Genomic DNA, 22025 nt, shown 5'->3' with positions numbered 1-22025 from the left:
CCGAAATCCAAATCCTATTAAAATCAGCGTGTAATTGTATTTGTGCATCGGCCATTTTGATTGTCTTCAGGTAATGCACTTTTAGGGGGGAGGTGGCTCCCAGCCTTTAACTTATAATCATGAAAAGAAGAAAATAATACACATAGGGTGGCAATACCAATATGGCAATATCAAAGACCCAAATAGAATTGAAGTAAATTCAAATTAACTGGTAATACAATTGTCAAGAACCAGAACAGGATCAGGACCCAAATGCGTGACGTTCTCACACAAGACATTTATTTTACGGAAAATGGGGAGTCATGCATGTTAGGCAGCGGTCTGGCATGGAAAGACAGGAAGCCGGAGACCGATGAGATCTATTCCAATTGCCCGAGTTGATATCGGACAGATGGGGTCGATACCGGACAGGGTAGGATGGACTGGATAGATAACGAATCAGGATATCGAAAATAAACAGGAGAAACTAGAGGGGAACAAAAACGGGAGAAAATAACAAACAGGACAAAAACAGACGGAAACAAAACTGGAACCCAAAATTAAACAGGAACAATACCTGACTGGAAAATACCAACAGGAAAGATAGTGTCTTTGTGAGAGGCACCTGGCTTTGGCAACATCAAGTTGACATATTTCAACCTGCAGCTTGTTTTTCTCTTGAGCTTCTCTGAGTGTTGTCTCGCGGGCCGGATTCAATCCCTTAGCGGGCCTGATCTGGCCCGCGGGCCGCCTGTTTGACACCTGTGCTTTATAATGACATTCTGGAAAGCACACATGGTTGGGTCATTCTGTTATGATTTCGGAGGGGTGGACTCATGTGGAAGAAGCAAGAACTGAGCCAGGGAATGCTCAAAAAGGTCATTTAAAAACAAAATGAGGTACAAAGTTACAAACAAATCAGGGTTCACAATAGAACAAAATGTCCACAAAACACAAACAAACCTGACATTCCAAACCAGAAGACCGAAACCGGAAATGGAAAATGCAAGGAACAAAGTATCAAACTGTCAAGTGGGCACTAAACTACTAACAAAATGTCCAAACATGATATAAAAGAAAACAAACCTGGCGTGGCAGTGGAATGAAATAAACATGGCACCCAATCGGTACCGCCCGTGTGGCGCCAGCTGCGGCTTGTTGACAGATTGGCTTTCCGTCTATTTTAAGCTCAGCGCTCTCACGCTTCCTTTGTCAACCCGTCAACGAACCTCTGCCCCGCAAGACGTGGGTTCTGACTCGGTCCTGTTTTCCTGTTGGTATTTACTGTCCGTTGTTGTTCCCGTTTATTTTTGTCCTGTTTAATATCGGTTTCCAGTTTCCTTCCCGTTCTGTTTATTTACAATATCCTTTTCTATCCTGTCTGTCCTGTCCTGTCTGGTATCGACTCCATCTGTCCAAAATCAACTTGGGTTATTGGTATCGATCTCGTCGGCCTCTGGCTTCCTATCATTTCACGCTAGACTGCTGCCTAACATGCATGACTTCCCATTTCCCGTGATACAAAAGGCTTGTGTGAGTAACGTCACGCGTTTGGGTCCTTATCCTGTTACGGTTCTTGACCATCTGTCTATCTATCTATCTATCTATCTATCTATCTATCTATCTATCTATCTATCTATCTATCTATCTATCTATCTATCTATCTATCTATCTATCTATCTATCTATCTATCTATCTATCTATCCATCTAATAAAAACGTATTTGAAAAGCCCAATGTGTGTGTGTTTGTGTGTGTGTGTGTTCGTATGTGACTTATAGGTTCCAAAATGGCTGAATCTATTTTTGTGAAAATGTATACAGTTGTACTTAAGGCCTCTGGGAGTGTTTTTAGCTAGGTTTTGTGTCAAAGCACCCACAATAAAAAGAGATACCAGCAAAATATCTGGTTTTGTGTACAAGCAGCTCTGGAGCTGTATGCCGCCTTGCGGCTCTGTGGCACACCTTAGTGGCTCCCTGGAACTTTTTCAACAAACCACGGCCCCAACAACCTTGCTCAAGTAGATTATGCTTGGAGAAAAAAAGAGAAGTGACATAAATGTGACACTGGTGTTTTCTTCACCTTTATTTATTGATATAATACTATGAAGAGAAAGTGATGACATATTGATGGGCCCCTAGTTCAAACAGGTCTCTTTCGTAACGTCGAAATACAAAAGTTCTTCAGTGCATCGCAACGAAGCACCTTTAGTCCATCCGGGATCCCGGGCGCTGAGATTGAGTAGGAGGGATCGGGATCAGGACTTCAGTGCTGGATCCTCCTGATGGATTGGATCTGGGGGGTCTGAGCTTGAGAACCGAATTCCCGGAAGGACTTGTACTCCCCTCCGCGACAGTCCGACTCTACAATGTACTGCTGGCCCCTGTAGCCGGGAAATTGGTAGCACACGAACCTAAGGGGAAATAACAATTTAGTGTAGGGTACTTGAACTTACAGCCTAGGGGCCGATTATAGCCCGCGGGATCACAATTTGAGACCCCTGCTTTAATATAGAATAGAATAGAATAGAATAGAATAGAATAGAATAGAATAGAATATATCTTTATTGTCATTGTTACAACATGGGTTAAATATATTGTGACAATGAAATTGGACGTGGCACTCCAGTTCCACATTTTACAGTGAGGATAAAGAAAACAAAGAGATAAAGGAACAAAGAAGATGTTTGTACTGTCCTTGACTGCATAGGCTTTGTTTTCCTCCGGAGAGGGTGTATGAGGGGGTGAGGGACAGACAGAGATGGGCGGATCCAACTAGATGTTTGATCTTACTGTACACATGGTATGAAATATGAAATATACCGTATTTTTTGAATGATAAGGTGTCCTGGTTATGAGGCAGACCCAAAATATTCCTCGATGGGATTTTTTTTCACAAAATAAATTTACATACTAAGAGCAAAATGAATACATACTTTTTTATATAACATGAATATTAGGAAAACGGGTTGATTCATTCATAAATTATTACCATATAAAGAAGCCTTTCATTGAAATTACCGAATTTATTCACCGTACTATCAATCTAATAGGCGCACCGGAATATAAGGCACATTTTGGGTTTTTAGGAGTGCCTTATAATCCGGAAAATACAATAGTTATATAAGTTCACCTGAAGAGACAGAGGTTAAGGAACACACTAAAATACAAAAGTATTTTTATTAGTAGTACTTTTTTTCAACATTAAGGTTAGCATTATGTAAATTAATTGATTTGATGATTCAAAAGTATTTTCTGCTTTTTATTTGTATTTTTTAATTAAATATGTTCCCTTAATTTGGGAACTTCACTGTGGGATTTCACATGTATTACAGAAAAGTGTCATGGTTGCCCATTGCCCTCACTTGGCCCCGACCGTTTGACAACAGCTGCAGCTCGTTGCCTAATTGGCTTCCCTCCTATTTAAGCTCAGTGCTCTCATTCACCCCTTGTCAGTCTGTCAACGAACCTTTGCACCCACAAGACGTGTGTTTTGACTCTGTCCAGTATCTGCTCGTGTATCTGGTATCGATCCCGTCTGTCTCTTCCTGTCTGGTATCGACCCCGTCTGTCCGGTATCTGCTCGTGTATCCAGTATCAATCTCATCGTCCTCTGGCTTCCTGTTTTTCCACGCCAGACTTTTGTCTTACTTCTTCCACCCAGCGATCACCAAATCACTAGCGTTTGTGTTCACACGCATGACTATACCCATTCCCGTAAAATAAAGCTTGTGTGAAAACGTTACGCATCTGGGTCCTCCTCCTGTACTGGTTCTGAGCTAAACTTCTTTGAACCCTTGCAAAAACACCCAGGTGTTAGTTTTTAAATGTGTATTTGTTAATCCCATTCATTCATTTCATTTTCACATATTTGTTAATCCAGGTGATCGTATTGCCTTAGCAGTGCATCCCTGACTTCCATTTTAAGTAGAATGATATCGGAATGGTTTGTTTCCTGCCCTGCGACTGGCTGGCAACCAGTTCAGGGTGTCCCCTGCCCACTGCCCGAAGATAGCTGGGATGGGCTCCAGCACCCCCGCGACCCTACTGAGGATAAGCGGTGCAGATAATGGATGGATGGTTTGTTTCCTCAAATGTTTTATGGTTGATAAATGGTAGTCAGCTAATAATAATAATAATAATAATAATAATTTCCTTTGTATTGTCATTCTTTGTAACAATGTACACAGAACGAAATGTCGATACACCTGACCCGTTGTAGCGAGCCGATGCAGCCGCAGCCAACAGAGGGCGGCGCCATTTTACCAATTAGGTATGACTCGGCCGAGGCGCGAACCAGCGACCTCCCAGTCTCAAAGCGGGCACACTACCATCTAGGCTACTGATGCAGCTTTGCGAGTTGGCGCTTAGTTTTGGTGTCATCCACTGGACTTATTTATAAATGCAGTCCATTGTTTGACAATGTGGCTCATTTTTCTCTTATGCTTATCTCATCCCATTGTTTGCCGGCCCATTTAGAATCAATGACAGAATCTTTTTAGTTTTGTTAGAAGGTTGAGCACTTACGCTCCACTCTGGACTTGCATGGATCCGACCTGGTTGTTTAACCATCCCATAGCCTGCAGGGAAGGGAAGTCATCACACAGTTCCAGCTGGCGACCCACCATGTTCTCCTTCTCGTAGATGGTCATGCGAGCTTCCTTTTGGTTCTGAGGAACGGGGGGAAGAATCAGAAGATGAGCTGGTGTAAGGACGGCGTCCCCGCGGTCTTTGGCTTACGGCGCTGCAGATGGGCCTGAAGGAGATCATCCTCTCGATGCGGTACGAGTTGCTGCCGCTGTAGGCCTCGAAGCGGGGGTAGTCGCCTTTCTCCAGGACGAATTGTTGGCCGCAGAAGCTGGAGTGCTCGTAGCCCACCCAACTGGACACAACGTGCACAATATGACTTACAGAATTCTGCTATCCCGGTGAGGCAATCTGATTGGTTCCCGATCAGTATTTGAACCCAGTCCTGTCTTTCCCCTTTTGTCAGTCTGTCTGCGAACCTCAGAGAACTCTAGGCAAGCTTTTTTTGACCCTGGCTCCCACCTGTCCCGTTTTTTTTTTGCTCCCGTCTGTTCCCGGCTTCCACCCGTTTTTAATCCTGACCGCGTCTGCTCTCCCGTCCCGGTTTTCGACCTCTTTTCTTCCCCGACTACTTCTTCTCTCCTTTTCCGGCTTACAACTCGCTTCCGACCGCAACCACGTTTTTTGCTCTCCTGTCCCGACTACCGACCCGCTTTTTCCGTCCCTGACATCGCCATCACTCGCCATGGAAGATCCACCTCTGCGTTCGGAGCACAATCCGAGTACCAGAGCAACTTGCTTCCCGCGTCCAGCGAACACCGGATCGTGGGCGCAGCCCTTTCGCCTTCTTCCAATAAAACTTGTGAGAAACGCAACGCAAGTGGGTCCTGTCTCCGTTCTGGTTTTGGACTAACTTTAGATTGAGCACCTTGATTTGTGCATTCGGGGCAGCACGGCGGAGCAGTGGTTAGCGCGTGTGCAGCACAGTTCCTAGGTCATGAGATCGAACCTTCCTGTGTGGAGTTTGCACGTTCTTCCTGTGCTTGCTTGGGTTTCTTCCCACATTCCATAACATGCTTATCAAGTTAATTAACCAGGTCAAATTGTCCCTAGGTGTGAATGAGCGAGTGAATGGTTGTCTCTGTGTGCCCTGCGACCGGCTGGCAACCAGTTCAGGGTGTCCCCTGCCCACTGCCCGAAGATAGCTGGGATGGGCTCCAGCACCCCCGCGACCCTACTGAGGATAAGCGGTGCAGACAATGGATGGATGGAATTGTGCATTCGTTTGCGAAAACTGCATTTTTTTGTCAGAAACCGAAGCATACGTACGCGCCACACTCCACCTTGAGGGAGCGAATGTTGTCCAGGCCGCACTCCATGATGTTCTGGCAGCTGGCCGTAAACTCCACGCGCCTGCCCTGGAAGTTCTCCTGGTCGTACACTGTCATCTGCACACAAGAAGGTTAGCTCAGATGAGGAACCCGCAGTGCGACGTTGAGGGTCTCACCTTCCAGGGGCCGGTGGGACTGGGGTTTATCTGAGACATCTTGTTTTTCTGCAGGCACACAAACAGTTCTCAGGTTAGAAGAAAGACTCTTTCATCTAAAAACGTTCTTACCGTGCAAAGTGCTGATCTGAGTGTCGCAGGGTTCCACTGACGGGGTTGCCGGGGCGCTGCATACGGGGGCTTATATACACGGGGCTCAGGAGATACATAGGGGGGAGGCCCCATGTCAGCATTTTGCTTGATGATGTATTTGTTGGCATAAGCACACACAGACACGCACAGAAATACTGAGAGTCCTTGTTGGGCTGTTTTATTTAGCAAAACATTTTCATTGATGTAGCTCTCACTTCATTTGTTGCAACTTAACCCGGAAAAAAACTAAGATATTGATTGTTGACTTGTTCAAACACTGTTCTAAACATTGATATAAGTAAAAAAAAAAGGCGTGCCTGTCATAATTAGTTTGCGAACGACACATTTTTTTCCAAGGTTGCCAAGGCGCCCAATTGGCCCCGCCCGTGTGGCCCCAGCTGCAGCTTGTTGACAGATTGGCTTCCCTTCTATTTAAACTCGGTATTCTCACTCACCCTTTGTCAGTCCGTCAACAAACCTCTGCACCCACAAGACTTGGGTTTGACTCTGTCCGGTTTCCTGCTGGTTTCCTGTCCAGTATTGTTCTGGTCAATTCCTTTTGTTAGATATCGATTTTCCGTTTCGTTCCCATCTAGTCTGTCCTGTTTAATTTAGATATCCAGTTTTGATTGTCCTGTTTTATATTGATCTCTAGGTTTGTTCCCGGCTATTTTGTTCTGTTTGATATCGATCTCCGGTGTCTGGTAGCCTTCCTGTCTAGTTTGTCCTGATTAATTTCGATATAAAATAAAAGCTTCTGTGAGAAACATCACACATCTCCTCCTGTTCTGGATCATGACAGTAATATATTTTACTCTCTATTTCACATTTTTATGTCTTCATTTTGAGTTTATTTTTCCTGGTGCCATCCCTATCTGCATTACATGATTAGTGTCGGTTTCCTGCTGGTTTCCTGTCCGGTATTGTTCCCGTCTATTTTGTCCTGTTCAATATCGATTTTCAGTCTCGTTCCCATCTAGTTTGTCCTGTTTGATTTCGATATCCAGTTTTGATATCAACTGGTTCTTGATATGACTTTAAGGTTCTGTTACTAACATACTAAGGTTTGCATGGACTTGCTCCCTTAAGGCATGCTATATGTCCCTGCTCTGAGAGTCTGCTCGGAAAATGCAAGTTTACTTGTCACACCAAGAGCCAAGAAGAAATCTGCAGGGATAAAAGCACTCTCAATTCAGGCCCAGGCTGCATACAGGTTTCAGATCAGGGTTTTTTTGTCATTGTGGCCCTTTCAGACTCTCGGTGATTAAAGGTAAATTATTGTTTAAGTCAAGAACCGGAACCAAATGCTTCACTTTAATGTTACATAATGCAAAAAAAAAATGCGTTAAAAGAAAAAATGTGGTCATTTTAATTATCTTTTTTTAATTTATCATATCAGAATTTAAAATATTTTTTAGCGTGATGTGAAAACATTTTAATTTTTCAAATCACTTTTTTCGTAAAATGATAAAAGTTAAAAAAAAAAGACATTGATAAAAACACATAAATATTTGTTTGAGACCCTCAGAGCCATCAAAGCTTTTTTTATGGATGGCATTCATGTACCCTATAATAGAATAGAATAGAATAGAATATACCTTTATTGTCATTGTTACAAATGGGCTAACATATTGTGACAACGAAATTGGGCATGACACTCCAGTTTTACACATTCATATTCGTATGAGCAAGAAGATAAAGGAACAGAGAAGATAATGTTATAAGACAAGGGGGATAAGGCTATAGTTATAATTTACATGGTATTTACACAAGAAATGTCGGCATGTGGGATGTTACATACAAGGTTGTCGTGATAACGTTGGTATCGTAACGGTTGTGCAATATTGCAAAAGAAATATAAATAAAATTACTAAAATTTGTGCAGGCTTGGTGAGTAACGGAATACATGGAACGGCAAAAATGATGTTGGCAAGCTGTTTGGACTTATTTTCATTTTGTTTCTGTCGCATTTTATGTTAGTTTTGCCGGAGATCAAAAAGATCAAAGCCAGGAGAGAAAGCTTACCACGTGTTGTGAGTCATCATTTTATTCATATTTAGTTTCTTTTGTCTTTTATTAGCATATTTGGTATTGGAGTAATCCAAAAGTAATTGAAAGTAATCAAGTTAAAGTAACCCTACCCAACCCTGCCTATAATCATTGGCTTATTCCACCCCCGGGTAAGCAAAAGTAGGCTAGAACGTCAAAATACAAAAAACTAAATAACGCAGGACATTCCCACTTGTGTGCTTGATTCTGCTGATGCGTTCATCTCAGACTTGACAAAGAAACAAGCAAACTCAGCAAGCTTAGGCGAGGCGTCGCGCTAACATTTCCAACAACTGTGGAGCTTTTGATTACTATGGAGGCTGGTTTAAAGGGAAAAAGGGGGCCAGGAATTTTAAACCAACTCCTGGTTCTCTTTGCATAGTACATTCTAAATAGGCTATCTTTGGTTACGTTAAAAAAAAGAATCGAATTTACAGATATTCCTTCAAATTAAATTAAATAAAACTAGGTCCTATCCATTCATCTATCCATTATCTGCACCGCTTATCCTCAGTAGGGTCACGGGCGTGCTGGAGCCCATCCCAGCTATCTTCAGGCATTGGGCAGGGGTCACCCTGAACTGGTTGCCAGCCAGTTGCAGGGCACACAGAGACAGACAACTCACTTATTCACACCTAGGGAAAATTTGGACCGGCCAATTCACCTGACATGCATGTTTTTAGAATGTGAAAGTCTCGAACCAGGGACCTTTCACATGTTGGGCAAATGTGCTAAACATTGCACTACGTAAAAGATGTACAAATTACACACATAAATATGAACTGTGGGTCTTTTTGACGCATTTGTGGTTTTCAAAATGGTGGGGGTCAATGTTCCCTCTAATTTTCCAAGGGTCTGAGCGTTCACACAAAGTCGGTGAGCAACGCTTGAAACAACAGTGAGCAACCATAATCCCAAGTGTGGCAAGATAATTCATTATCAAAACTTGACATCAAGTTACATTTTGCTGAGTTTCCGGCAATGCAAAATTATTTTTCTCTTTTGAATGAATTGACTCATGTACTATTGCAAAGGTTGTATGGCCTACAAACGTCGTTTGTTCTTACAATTCTTTCACAAGATATCCATTTCTTTTTATTTCCTGATATATTTTGTCGCATAATATTAACATTTTTGGGGGCTTATTTAGTCGGTTGTAAGATACAGAACTGTACTTAATCACATTTTTTGTGGAAGTACAATGTTGGCAACAAGATTCACTTGATATAATTGGAAATTATTTGAATGCAACACAAACTTTTCTTCTTTTTTCCGTGTTTTTTTCTACTTTTTTTTTAATTCCTTAAAAAAAATCTCATTGTGCTTATTTTTTCAGAGCTGTTACTTTTTTCTTTTTGTTCTCTATATACTTTTTTTCTACATTTCTTTCTTTTCTTCTGGCTTTTTTCTAAATCTTTCCTTCTTTTTTTCTCTTCCTTTTGTTTATTTTTTTCTCAGCTTTTCACTACTTTTTCATTTTGGTATTTTTTTCTTTTTTGTTCTATTCCCCCCTTCCTTTAAGTCATTTTGTGCATAATTTTACCTCATACTTGGTCATGTTGGGATTAAAAAGCAAAAACAACCCGAAGAGCCGTTTAGGACCCGAAAAGAGCCGGTTCCTTAGTGAGCCGAGCCAAAGAAGCCGGTTCTCGACAAACTCTACCAACTTTACTCAATTTCGTTCTACTTCGACTCGACTTCAAAATACCGCATTTAGGACACAACGTCGGGGGAACCCGTGTATTTTTACCTTCATGCACTGTAACTTTGACTTAAGTCGCTTCTTAATTAGTAATTTTGAGCCCTCATTTTTGTGCGCTGGCTAGATTTTGTTGTGCGCTAAGAATGTGCGAGCAGTGCGCAATTGCGCACGCGCGCAGCTTAGAGGGAACACTGGTGGGGGTCATAGTTTGGTTTTCATGTTTGCTATTGAAATCAATAGAGTATGTCCGTAAGACTTTCAGATTTTCACTCAACGAAAACAAATATGACCTTTGAGGTTTTGGAGGCGGCTCTCCGACCAATAAAACGGCAGAATGTCTCTGCGTCACAGTTTTTCTCGTCCCCGTCCCTCAGTCACTTTCAGCTCAGACTACTAGTTTACTCATCGCGTCGAGATTGAAACACTTCTACACACAATATTTATTTTTCAATCGCCGCCATGAAGACTCTTCGCATCTCCGTCATCACAATGATGATGATGATGATGATGGAAGTCATCTTGGCTGCAGAAGGTACATCGCCTCTTTCTTCCACACACACATTTAAGACATCTCCCATAGTTTAAAATGTGTTTGTGTTTTGTCCAGAGTCGTGCTCCGGTCGCTGCGGTGTGTTCGACATGGCGAAGAAGTGTCAGTGCGATTCCATGTGCGTCTACTACGGAAGCTGCTGTCTTGACTTTGACAAAACGTGTCCTAAGAAAAGTCAGTGACCTTGAAACATGCCCTGTTTGCCCTTCAAATATGTCAATCGCGTTGGTGTGTCCCTCAGCCGCACGAGGCGACACGTTTGAAGAAACTGAAGACAACCAAGGCACATTCGAGACTCTGGTGGAGGAGTTAGATACGACCTTGGCCCCGACATTGGAGCCGACGTTAAAGCCGACCTTCAACCCTGCGCCGACCTCGATTGCGGAGCCTGTGTTTAACGCGCCGCCGGTCACCTCCGAGGTCCCCCAGCCTCCACGCCCCACGGGGGCGCCAGTGGACCGAAATGCAGCCGCCTGCAGCGCGAGGCCCTTTGACGCCTTCCTGCAGCTGAAGAACGGATCTGTGTATGCCTTTAGAGGTGCGCCCCCTGAAGGACATCCAGAAAACACATTCCCAATTCCGATTATAGTGGCCCCTCAGCATTAATTTATCTAATCCGCAGGTCAAGCTTGTAGCACGAATTTCTCATATCTCGAACAAATTTTCCCCAAACGAAATAACTTAAAACGAATTCATCTGTTCTGGTCACCCAAAATTATCCGAGTTAACAAAAACACATTCCCCAAATCAAAAAATGTATTGTCATTGTCAAAGAACAAAGAAACTTCTTCTAAAAACACATTCAAATAGTAATTGAACATAAAATACAATAATAAAATAAACAACAGGACATTAACTGTAAGAACCGGAACAGATGGTAGACCCAATCGCATAACAAAAGTTTAAAAGTCCGGAGTGAGGAAACAAATGCCGGTGGTCGCTGGACAGGAGAGTTAGCAGCTCACGGGATGGGAGCGGGATCGGAAAGCGGAAGTGGAGCGTGGTCAAATGGGCAAAACGGGTCGATAGCCGGAGCGGGGGATCAGAGCGTGGTCGGTGGTCAAAAACGGGTCGTTAGCTGGGGTGGGAGACCAGAGCGTGGTCAAACGGACAAAACTGCGCGACGGCCGGAGACAAACGGGGAATCGGGAACAGACGAGTGGTATACGGATGAAAACGGGACCGACGGGTGCCAGAGTCAAAGTGCTTGTCTTGCGTATGCAGAGGATCGCTGACGGACTGACAAGGAACGACTGCAGTACTGAGTTTAAATAGGAGGTGAATCAATCAGGCAACGAGCAGCCTCTGGAGCCAAACGAGCAGGTACAGGTGAGGGCAATGAGTAATCTTGACATTAACAAAATAAAATCAGAGTTTATTATGAAAACTTACAATGGAGGAAGTTGGCGGCGGCTAACAGAGGTGTATTAGAGCGCACGATGAAAAAAAACAAAAAAAGTTTGCAGGATCAGGTCTGTATCGTGGGAAATGCAAGTGCTATCTGGGATGAGCTGATACTGACAGTGACCTGTCCAGAAAACTGGGCCCTCTAGTGGTAGTGTCTGGAAATTCATGTAACTTGCCTTTTCTCTCGTATGTTGGGCAATAGTTTCATCTCAAATATCCAATTCCTCGCAACTAGAGTAGCTCGTATGTAGAAGGGCCACTGTATAGACCCCTTATTTAAAAAATCAGAGCAGGTTTTAGAGCAGGGGTGTCAAACTCATTTTAACTCGGGGGCCACACGATAAAACAAACATTCTCTTGGGGGCCGGACTACTCGATTAGAAAGAAAGGAAAAGAAGAGAGAAAGAAATAAGAGATAGAGGGAGGGAAAAGGAGAGAGGGCGAGACAAAGAAAGAAAAAGAGGGAGAGAGCGTGAGAGCGTGAGAAACAAAAGAGATAAAAAGTTGTGAGAGAGGGGGAAAAGAATGGGAGAGGAGTAAAGAAATCCAAAGAGAAATAGAAAGAAAGAAGGAGAGAAAAGAGAAAAGAAAGCGCAAAGGGTAGGAAGAGAGAAAGAGAAAAGAGAGAAAAAGAAAAAAGGGAAGTTAGAGCAAAAGAAGTTAAAAAGACACAGAGAGAGAAAAAGACAAAGAGCATCAAAGGAAGAGAAAAAGAGAGGCACTGAGAGTGAAAGAGACAGAGACAGAGAGTGGGAGAAAAGGGGTGGAAGAGAGAGAGAGACAGAGAGAGAGCGAGAGAGAGAGATACAAGTACAGTGTCTGTGTTCGAGGCACCTGGCTTTGGCAACATCAAGTTGACATATTTCAACCTGCAGCTCATTTTTCTCTTGCGCTTCTTTGAGTGTTGTCTCGCAGGCCGGATTCAATCCCTTAGTGGGCCTGATTAATCTTGAAGCGAAACATCCTTTTTTGCTCAAAAACCTGTCAGTTGTATTCATTCCATGCTTTACTAAATGCAACAAATACAACAGAAGCAACAAGGGACTCAGAATTGAACCCTGTGGAACACCTTATGACACATTAGCATGTCAGTGCCTACCTTCTCTCAGGTGAATATTTCTTCGAGCTGGACGATACAGCCATTCTTCCCGGTTATCCTAAACTGATCCAGGACGTGTGGGGGATTCCGGGACCGGTGGACGCTGCCTTCACTCGGATTAACTGTCAAGGGAAGTCTTATATATTTAAGGTGAGCCAAGCTTAAGCATAAGGTAAGCATATTTTACCAGCTCAGTAGCCTAGATGGTAAGGCGCCCGCTTTGAGACTGGGAGGTCGGTGGTTCGCGCCCCGGCCGAGTCATTCCTAAGACTTAAAAAGTGGTCGTCGGCGCCCTCTGTTGGCTGCGGCTGCATCGGCTCGCTACAACGGGTCAGGTGCAATCGACATTTCGTTCTGTGTACATTGTTACACAGAATGACAATACAAGGAAATTATTATAATTATTATTATATGCATACCAATGGCAGGAAAGAAGGAAGGTATTTGGTATACTGTAATCCCTCGCTTATTCAGGTTTGATACTTCACACAGGAAGAAAATTATTCTGTAAAATCTATTATCCCTGATCACATATTACTGCTAACAGGAGCCGCTAGAGAGCACTTTTGTCGGACCTAGCAACTCTTTTTTGCCCTTCTGTCCATCAAAAATTGGATTGCACTTGTGCGGCTATGATCTATTATAACCAATCATATAATGCTGTGAGCAGGGTTGGGTAGGGTTACTTTAACTGGATTATTTTCTATTACTTTTGGATTACTCCAATGCCAAATATGCTAATAAAAGACAAAATAAACTAAAAATGAATAAAAAAAATTTAAATTTTCTGCAGGCTTGGGGAGTAACGGAATACACGGAACGGTAAAATTGATGTTGGCAAGCTGTTTGGATTTATTTTCTTTTTGTTTCTGTCACATTTGATGTTACTTTTGCCGGAGATCAAAGAGATCAAAGCCAGGAGAGAAAGCTTACCACGTGTTGTGAGTCATCATTTTATTCATATTTAGTTTCTTTTGTCTTCTCATCTCATCTCATCTCATTAGCCATACCGCTTATCCTCATTAGGGTCGCGGGGGGGCTGGAGCCCATCTCAGCCATCTCCGGGCAGTGGGCAGGGGACACCCTGAACTGGTTGCCAGCCAATTTCTTTTGTCTTTTATTAGCATATTTGGTATTGGAGTAATCCAAAAGTAATTGAAAGTAATCCAGTTAAAGTAAACCTACCCAACCCTGGCTGTGAGCAAGAACCAGTAGAGGGCAATTTTGTCCGGGCTGGCAGGACTTTTTTGCCATTATTTCCTACTAAAATAAACTGCACTCCTGCAGACAGGATTCATGATCCCAAATCCCATATTGCAGCAGGCTAGGACAGACACTTTTGTCAGAAAGAGTGTGATTCTGGCCTGCCTAAAAAGAAAAGCACGTTTGTGGCCGCGATCCATTATACAGTCAGCTATTGCTAAAAGCAAGGGCCAGCAGTAGGCATTTTTTGGGCGGTTTGCGCCGCTGAAACGTGTCATTGGGACCCACCTAAAATGAACAGCACTGTTTTGACCATAATCTGTTATCTCCAGTTGACTATTGCTGAGAGAGAGGGTCAAGAGAGCAAATTTGTCTCATGCGTGGCAGCTCTTTTTTTGGTTATTTCCTCCTAAAATGAACAGCACCCATGCGGCCGCGATCCATTTTTCTCGGTAGACTATTGTTGTGAGTAGATTTGCATATATTGTGTAGAGAAAGTATCACTAAGAATGCTTATATTCAAACCTCAGGGAAGTAAATATTGGCGATTTGAAGGCGACGTCCTGGATGAGGGATTCCCGAGAGAAATTTCCGAGGGCTTCGATGGAATACCCGACAACTTTCAGGCTGCTTTTGCTCTGCCTGCCCCCAACCACCGCCAGAAAGAGAAGGCCTACTTTTTTAAAGGTATTGAACACGAGAACTTGATCCGAGGCACTTTTGTGCCTGTAACTAGTTTTGGGCGTGTGACTGAAAAACAGTAATTAGACACAGTGTCTAGACACTTCATTTCAAAACTGATACAGTTAACCTTCAGATTATTGACTATTAAAATTACCATGTTACTTTGAAAGTAACTACTACAAATTATCATATATACTCCTGAAAGTGCTTTTAGATAGCCACATAACAAACTGAATAGAAGAAAACATGTACACCAAACTATGGAAACAGTGAACCCTTCAAATTTCTTGGCTTGTGCAATTTCAGAGAAAACAAACACTTAGCCGAGACACTCCATATCCATTTTGTCTGTGGGCTTCAAACCACTCGAAGATTTCCTCCTCCCTTTCTAGGTACTGTCCAAGATGTTTTATTTTTTCAACAACGAAAATAATTTTACCGATAAAAACAACAAAATCCAGCACACTTTTCGCCCTAGTTATTTTGTTGTTGCACTATAAGCCACGCCCCCTCCCTGTAAGCTGCGTACCATTTGTTACAGGTGACACACAACCAAAAACTGACCCCCTGATTTCAGTATTTCATTTGATAGTTGCAAATATGGCCTAAATGCGAGTATGTACGGTAGGGAGAGTATCTCCATGAGGAGAAATTCAGGATTCTGGTATTCTGTGCCACAGTGACTATATTCAGTTGCACTTTGTAGGTAAATATAAATGCAACCACCCTTGCTGACCTTAAGTTTTGCTGGTGGATTGATGATTGTATGTTATGTTACATCGGGAGCAAAGTACCGGTACTAATAGTCAACAATCAGAAGTCATTGTAATGTTAAAAAAATCTCATTGTGTTTATTTTTCCTAGCTGTTACTTTTTTTGTTTTGTTCTCTCTTTACTTTTTTCCTTTGTTTATTTCTTTTCTTTTTTTTTCTGCCTTTTTTCTAAAATTTTCCTTCTTTTTTCTCTTCTTTTTGTTTCTTTTTTCTCAGCTTTTCATTTGTTTTTTTATTTTGGTATTTTTTTCTTTTTTGTTCTATTCCCCCCTTCCTTTAAGTCATTTTGTGCATAATCTTACATAATATTTGGTCATGTTGGGATTAAAGAAGCAAAAACAACCCGAAGAGCCGTTTAGGACCCGAAAGAGCCGGTTCCTTTTAGTGAGCCGAGCCGAAGAAGCCGGTTCTCGAAAAACTCTACTGACTTTACTAACTTGGTTCTACTTGGACCTTGACTTCAAAATACCGAATTTAGAACAAAGCGTCAGTGGAACCTGTGTATTTTTACCTTCATGCCCAGTGACTTTAACTTAATTCGCTTCTTAATTAGCAATTTTGAGCCATCATTTTTGTGAGCTGGCTACTTAGCTGGCAACTTAGAGGGAACTTTGCTGCTGACTGAGAAAAGCAAAGCAATCCAGGAACGGTTTCCTTTGTAACGCATTTGTTAATGCAACATCCTTTTTAATTTATTCATTATTTTTTGTTTTATATAATACTTTGATTATTTTATATTGTATTTATAATTTTATTGTCTGTTATTGCAACATCCATTGCAGCCTGGTTATCCTGGAAGGGGGATGATGGTCCTTTCTCAAGGTTTCTTCATTTTTTTTCTTCATGTTGAGGATTTTGAGTTTTTCCTTGCCCTCATGTAGGTTTTAGATCAGGGGATGGAGTAATAATAGTCTATAGTTTGCAATCATCTGGGGTCTGTGCCAAACTTTGAGACTCCCTGTGATTAAGGGGTATACAAATAAACATGACTTGACCCGATACCGCTCGTCTGTGCCAGGGGATCACTACTACGTGTACGAGTTCTTCAACCAGCCAACCCATCAGGAGTGCGTCCAGATGAGTCGATCTTCGCCGTCGGTCTTGTTCTCGCGCTACACCGACCTTTTCTGCGATCAAAGTTTGGACGACTTCTTTGCCGAACTCTTCGGGAGCTCAGGTCAGACTCGGGGGAAATTGAAGGGGTCTCCTCACCGGCACATCTTGCCCACCTCACCGTTGTTTTCATCCCGGCCTTCAGTCGACAGCCGCACGTCAGGGCCCCACCTCATCAGCAAAAACTGGTTTGGTATCACCCCACCCTTGGATGCGGCCATGGTGGGGAGGGTCTTCCTCAGCCCTAAACCGACATCGCCGCCGTTGGTCAGGAGGGCGAATCGGCTGAGAAGGCCCAGGAGGAAATACCGCCGCAGGCAAAGCCGAGAGACGCTTTTTGACGACTTCTGGAGCGCCTTGGCCTATTGGGACTATGACGAGACTTTGGAAGTGGAGGTCGCCACCGTGGCGCCGATACGGGTGCAGATGTCCGCCACCACGCCCGTGCAATACGTCTACTTTTTTAAGAGAGGTTTGTCGCCCTGCATACAGCTATACATGCATTTACACAAAATCAAAATGTATTTATAAAGAACTTTTCAGGAAATGAATTGACACTCAAAGTGCGGTGTCCAATAAGCAGGGTTGGGTAGGGTTACTTTAACTTGATTACTTTCAATTACCGTATTTTATTGCCTTTGTTTAGTCTTCTTTACTTGGCGCAGCTCATCCTCATGCTTCCTCCACTTCCGCACCATCGATTCATTAATGTTAAACTCTCTTGCTGCTGCTCTATTTCCGTGTTCTACTGCGTGACTGATCGCCTTGAGTTTAAACTCTGCGTTGTAAGCGTGTCTCTTAATAGGAGCCATTTCAGGGTCTTTATACAAACGCACAAATAATAGAGAATCGTTGTTTAATATTTCCCAGTATGCACAGCGCACTTCTTCTTCTACGCAAAAAATGGAGTCGGTGGCTGCTTCTCTTAGTTGCGAGACCTTGCAATTCAATATTGATCCATATATAAGGCGCACCGGATTATAAGGCGCATAGTCAGCTTTTTAAAAAAAAAACAGAATTTGGGTGCGCCTTATAGTGCGGAAAATACGGTACTTTTGGATTACTCCAATACCAAATATGCTAATAAAAGACAAAAGAAACTACACATGAATAAAATTATGACTCACAACACGTGGTAAGCTTTCTCTCCTGGCTTTGATCTCTTTGATCTCCAGCAAAACTAACATAAAATGCGACAGAAACAAAATGAAAATAAATCCAAACAGTTTGCCAACATCATTTTTGACGTTCCATGTGTTCCGTTACTCCCCAAGCCTGCACAAAATGTACTCATTTTATTTATTATTTAGTTTCTTTTGTCTTTTATTAGCATATATGGTATTGGAGTAATCCAAAAGTAATTGAAAGTAATCAAGTTAAAGTAACCCTACCCAACCCTGCCAATACTTTTTGTTTCATGTGGGTGAGCAAACCCCTACTTAAAAAAAACCATTAGGAAAGTGATGAGCACCACCAGGCTCTACATGCCCAAGACACACCACAAGAAGTGGTACCGCTACCACCCAGGTAGTTAAGCGAACAGTGAACATGAACAGTAAAAACGATCCTGGCTTCTGTAAGCACTCGTGGTGCAAAATTTCATAGTACACTCAAGCTGGCAATATTCTTTTCGGGAAGACCGGAGAGCAGGGCATCACGATAATCTAAAGGAGAGGATATAAAATCATGCATTAACACCTCTGTGATTGCCTGAGAGAAAAACTGGCGGACTCTGGCTGTATTCTTCAAAAGATAAAATGATAAATGGTCTGCATTTATATGGCGCTTTTCAAGTCAATGAAGACCCCCCCAAAGTGCTTTAAAATGTGCTTCACACTTACCCATTCACACACACACTTACACACCAATAGGGAGTTATTTATTGCACGTTTGTAAAGCTGTACAGTCAGTATGGCTTCAGAGATAAACAATATAGGACTCTGGCATCGATTGATCTTAAGATATAACACAAAAAATAGACTAGCTATATCCCGTCAGAATTTTTATAGATTTAAGGAAAGCTTTTGACTGAGTAAATCACAATATACCACTTCAAAAGCTACAGCAATGTGGAATACGCACAGATTGGTGACAGCAATTCAAGTCTTGGGAGCATATGCTGTGGAGTCCCTCAAGGGTCTGTGTTAAGACCTTTATTGTTTATATATTATACAAATGACTTATTTCATGGTCTGCCTTTATATAGTGCTTTTCAAGTCAATGAAGACCTCCCAATGCGCTTTACAATGTGCTTCACACTTACCCAGCCATTCACACACACACTCACACACCAATAGCAGCCATGCAAGGCGCCGACCTGCTTATTGGGGGCACTAGGGATTCAGTGTCTTGCCCAAGGAGACTTCGACATATAACACGGAGGAGTCGGGAATCAAACCTGCGACCTCTTGGTCCTGGGCGCAACACAATTTTAGTTATATTTTGTTTTCTTTGTACAGTAAAATTGAGCTCAGAATCAAAAGTAACGCCCACATTGTTAACCCAATGTGAAGATCTAATGATATGTACCTTTATTGTGTGTACAGATCAGTACTATCGGGTGGATCTCCGCACGAAACGAGTGGCCCTGGTTTCGCCACCTTACCCGCGCTCCATTGCCAAGTTCTGGCTGGGTTGCCAGCAGGAAGATAAACCTGACCCCACACGTGCTGAGAAGAGATAAAAACAATAAAAAAGAAAGCAACACAACTTGAGGATAGGAATCATTGTGCAAGTCTTTCTATGGATAAATATTTTTGTATTGTATTGTATTTATTTATTCAGCCAATATAAACCATAAACATGATATATACAAGAAATCATTTGACACGCGAACACTCAATAATGATAAAATAATAGATTGAAAAGAATAATAAGAATAGAGTGAAAAAGACATTGTAGGGTATAATACAAGGTATTAGAATAGTTTAAAAAGAAAGAATATGTAAATCACAAGACTAGAGTAGAATAGGTCGGAGGAACGGCGTTGGCATAATAATACTATACATAATAACCTAAATCAATTCTTATTGAACATATGAATAGCGGAAGGGTAAAAACTCTCTTTAAACAGGAAGTCTTGCTCGCAATGGAGCGAAGACGGCGACCAGACGGCAGGTTATCAAAGTACCTGCGAGCAGGGTGACTGGGATCGTCTACGATTTTTATTGTCCATTTTCTAGTTCGATCGATGTAGATACTCTGCAGGGACGGGAGGCCAGTACCTATTATTTCCTCTACCGTCCTTACTACTGATTCCATCTTTGAGAATTCTTTCTGATTGACGCGACCAAACCAAACTGTGATTGACCTAGTTAAAACGGATGATAGCACGATAAAAATTTACTACAATGGATTGACGGACTCCGAATGATTTGAATTGACGAAGGAAGTAGAGCCTTTGTCTGGCTGACTTTAGAATATCAGTAGCATTGACAGTCCATGTGAGGTCAGCTGACAAGTAAGTACCCAGAAACTTGAATGAATGGACCAGTTCCACCTCACTACCATTAATTGACAGTGGCACAAATGTATGCAATAAGTAGTTAAACCATCAAAGGAAGGACCGTGACCACAGGTTGATGTTACTTGCTATTGAGGCTTAAATTTCCTTCTGGATGGTGAAAACTGCAACAATACAGTGAATTGAGTGCCAATGTGTATGTGCAAATACAGTGCATAACCTTTACATCCATCCAAACTAATACACAAAATAGTTGATTTAACATCAACTTAACACATTTGGAAACTTACGAAACTGTCACGAACCAGAACAGATACAGGACCCAATCGCGTGACGTTCTCACACAAGCCTTTCATTTTACGGGAAATGGGGAGGCATACACGTTAAGCAGCCGGTCTAGCGTGGAAAGACAAAAGGCCAAAGACTGAGGAGATCAATAACGAATCAGGGTAACGAAAATGAACAGGAGAAACTAGAGAAACTAACAAACAGGACAAAAATAGACGGAAAACCAAACTGGAACCTGAAATTAAACGGTACAAAAATAAACGGGAACAATACCGGACTGGAGATATCACAGGAAAACAGGATCGAGTCAGAACCCACGTCTTGTGGGGCAGAAGTTCGTATGACGGGCTGACAGTGAAGCAAGAGAGCGCTGAGCTTAATATAGAAAGAAATCCAATCTCTCAACCAACTGCAGCTGGCGCCCCACGGGCGGGGCCAATTGGGCACCATGGCAACCGTGACGCGCTCGGGCGGGGCCTATTGGGCACCACGGCAACCATGACACACACGGGCGCGGCCCATTTTGCACCATGGCAACCATGACACAAAACTGCCTTGTTGATCAACATGGATGGAGACGGATTTGGCTTGGAATTGTCAAGTCAACCGTGAAGTGAGTCTTTGTTCAATGTAAGGGCCCCAGAACCGGAATTAGCACTGAATCCGCAAGTAGGTGCTAGATAATCTAGACCAAAACTTAAAAAATAATCCGAATCATTAATGTAAGACATTTTTAAATAACATTTTAGACGTATTAAATAATTTGCTTGTTTTTTCAAATTGCATTGTTAGCTAAACATTCTTGTCTAGCCATGTAAGACATTAAAAGGAAACCTTGTAAGAGGACAGAAAAATGTGCATTTTAAGTATTTTTTCTTGTTTTAAAGAGACAGTGTGTATTATTTGACAGCTAGGTGTATTGTGTCGTGCTCCCTAAAACGAGTGCTAAAAAGCAAAACAATGAATACAAACTTCCGAGACTCAAAATCACGAAATCGCACCAACTTGTGCTCTCATTTTTTTTTGTTGGAAAGTTTTCTGTTTTGGAGTAGCAGCAAGATGGCAGACAATGATGTCAGCGTTTTCTCAGTAAGGCTTATAAATAAAAACTTCTCAACCTATGCTTAACCTCTCACAAACGCTGTAGTTGTACTTCTTTCTCTCTCTTTTCTCCCTTTTTCTGTCACTCTCTTTCTCTCTCTCTTTCACTCTCTCTGACACTCTTTTGCTCCTTCTTTGTTCCCTTTTGTCTCTTTCTCTGTGTCTTTTTACCCTCTTTCGCTCTCTCTAACTTTTTTCCTTTTCTCTCTCTTTTCTCTCGCTCTCGTTTCCCCTTCTCTCTTTCTCTCCTTCTCTTTTCTCTCCTTCTCTTTTTCTCACTTTCTATTTCTCTTTGGATTTCTTTCTTTCTCTTTCCCTCAAACTCTCCTACATTATCTCTTTTGTTTCTCACATTCTGTATTTCTCTCTCTCTCTGTCTCTCTCTCTCTCTTTTCTCTCTCTCTCTCTGTGTCTCTTTCTCCATTTCTCTCTTTCTTTGTCTCAACCTCT

At 42.3% G+C, this 22025-nt stretch overlaps 2 protein-coding genes across 4 annotated transcripts; one reads left to right on the top strand and one right to left on the bottom strand.

Moving 5' to 3' along the window:
• Positions 1–2039: 2039 nt before the first annotated feature.
• On the bottom strand, positions 2040–6194 carry LOC148349051 (beta-crystallin A1-like). Of its 2 annotated transcripts, none has more exons than XM_088320801.1 (6): positions 6123–6194; positions 6012–6059; positions 5834–5952; positions 4718–4859; positions 4505–4647; positions 2040–2391 (listed from the first exon to the last, which is right to left on the bottom strand). In XM_088320801.1, exons 2-6 carry the CDS (start codon positions 6048–6050, stop codon positions 2244–2246), a joined length of 591 nt encoding a protein of 196 aa, XP_088176927.1. In that variant the 5' UTR covers positions 6051–6059; positions 6123–6194; the 3' UTR covers positions 2040–2243. The 2 variants fall into 2 exon arrangements, with proteins under 2 accessions (XP_088176927.1, XP_088176928.1); XM_088320802.1 differs by having other exon boundaries at positions 6012–6063; positions 6124–6153.
• A 4056-nt stretch (positions 6195–10250) lies between these two features.
• vtnb (vitronectin b) lies at positions 10251–19432 on the top strand. 2 transcript variants are annotated; one of them, XM_088320800.1, is made up of 8 exons: positions 10252–10426; positions 10502–10618; positions 10686–10982; positions 12961–13100; positions 14684–14840; positions 16629–16787; positions 16869–17195; positions 19270–19432. In XM_088320800.1, exons 1-8 carry the CDS (start codon positions 10354–10356, stop codon positions 19404–19406), a joined length of 1407 nt encoding a protein of 468 aa, XP_088176926.1. In that variant the 5' UTR covers positions 10252–10353; the 3' UTR covers positions 19407–19432. The 2 variants fall into 2 exon arrangements, with proteins under 2 accessions (XP_088176925.1, XP_088176926.1); XM_088320799.1 differs by having other exon boundaries at positions 10251–10426; positions 16629–17195.
• Positions 19433–22025: the final 2593 nt, after the last annotated feature.

The sequence above is a fragment of the Urocampus carinirostris genome, chromosome 17, assembly GCF_059441175.1.
Source record: "Urocampus carinirostris isolate Australia breed hairy pipefish chromosome 17, RoL_Ucar_1.0, whole genome shotgun sequence".
Taxonomy (NCBI): domain Eukaryota; kingdom Metazoa; phylum Chordata; class Actinopteri; order Syngnathiformes; family Syngnathidae; genus Urocampus; species Urocampus carinirostris.
This window is presented reverse-complemented; position numbering and strand designations above follow the sequence as displayed.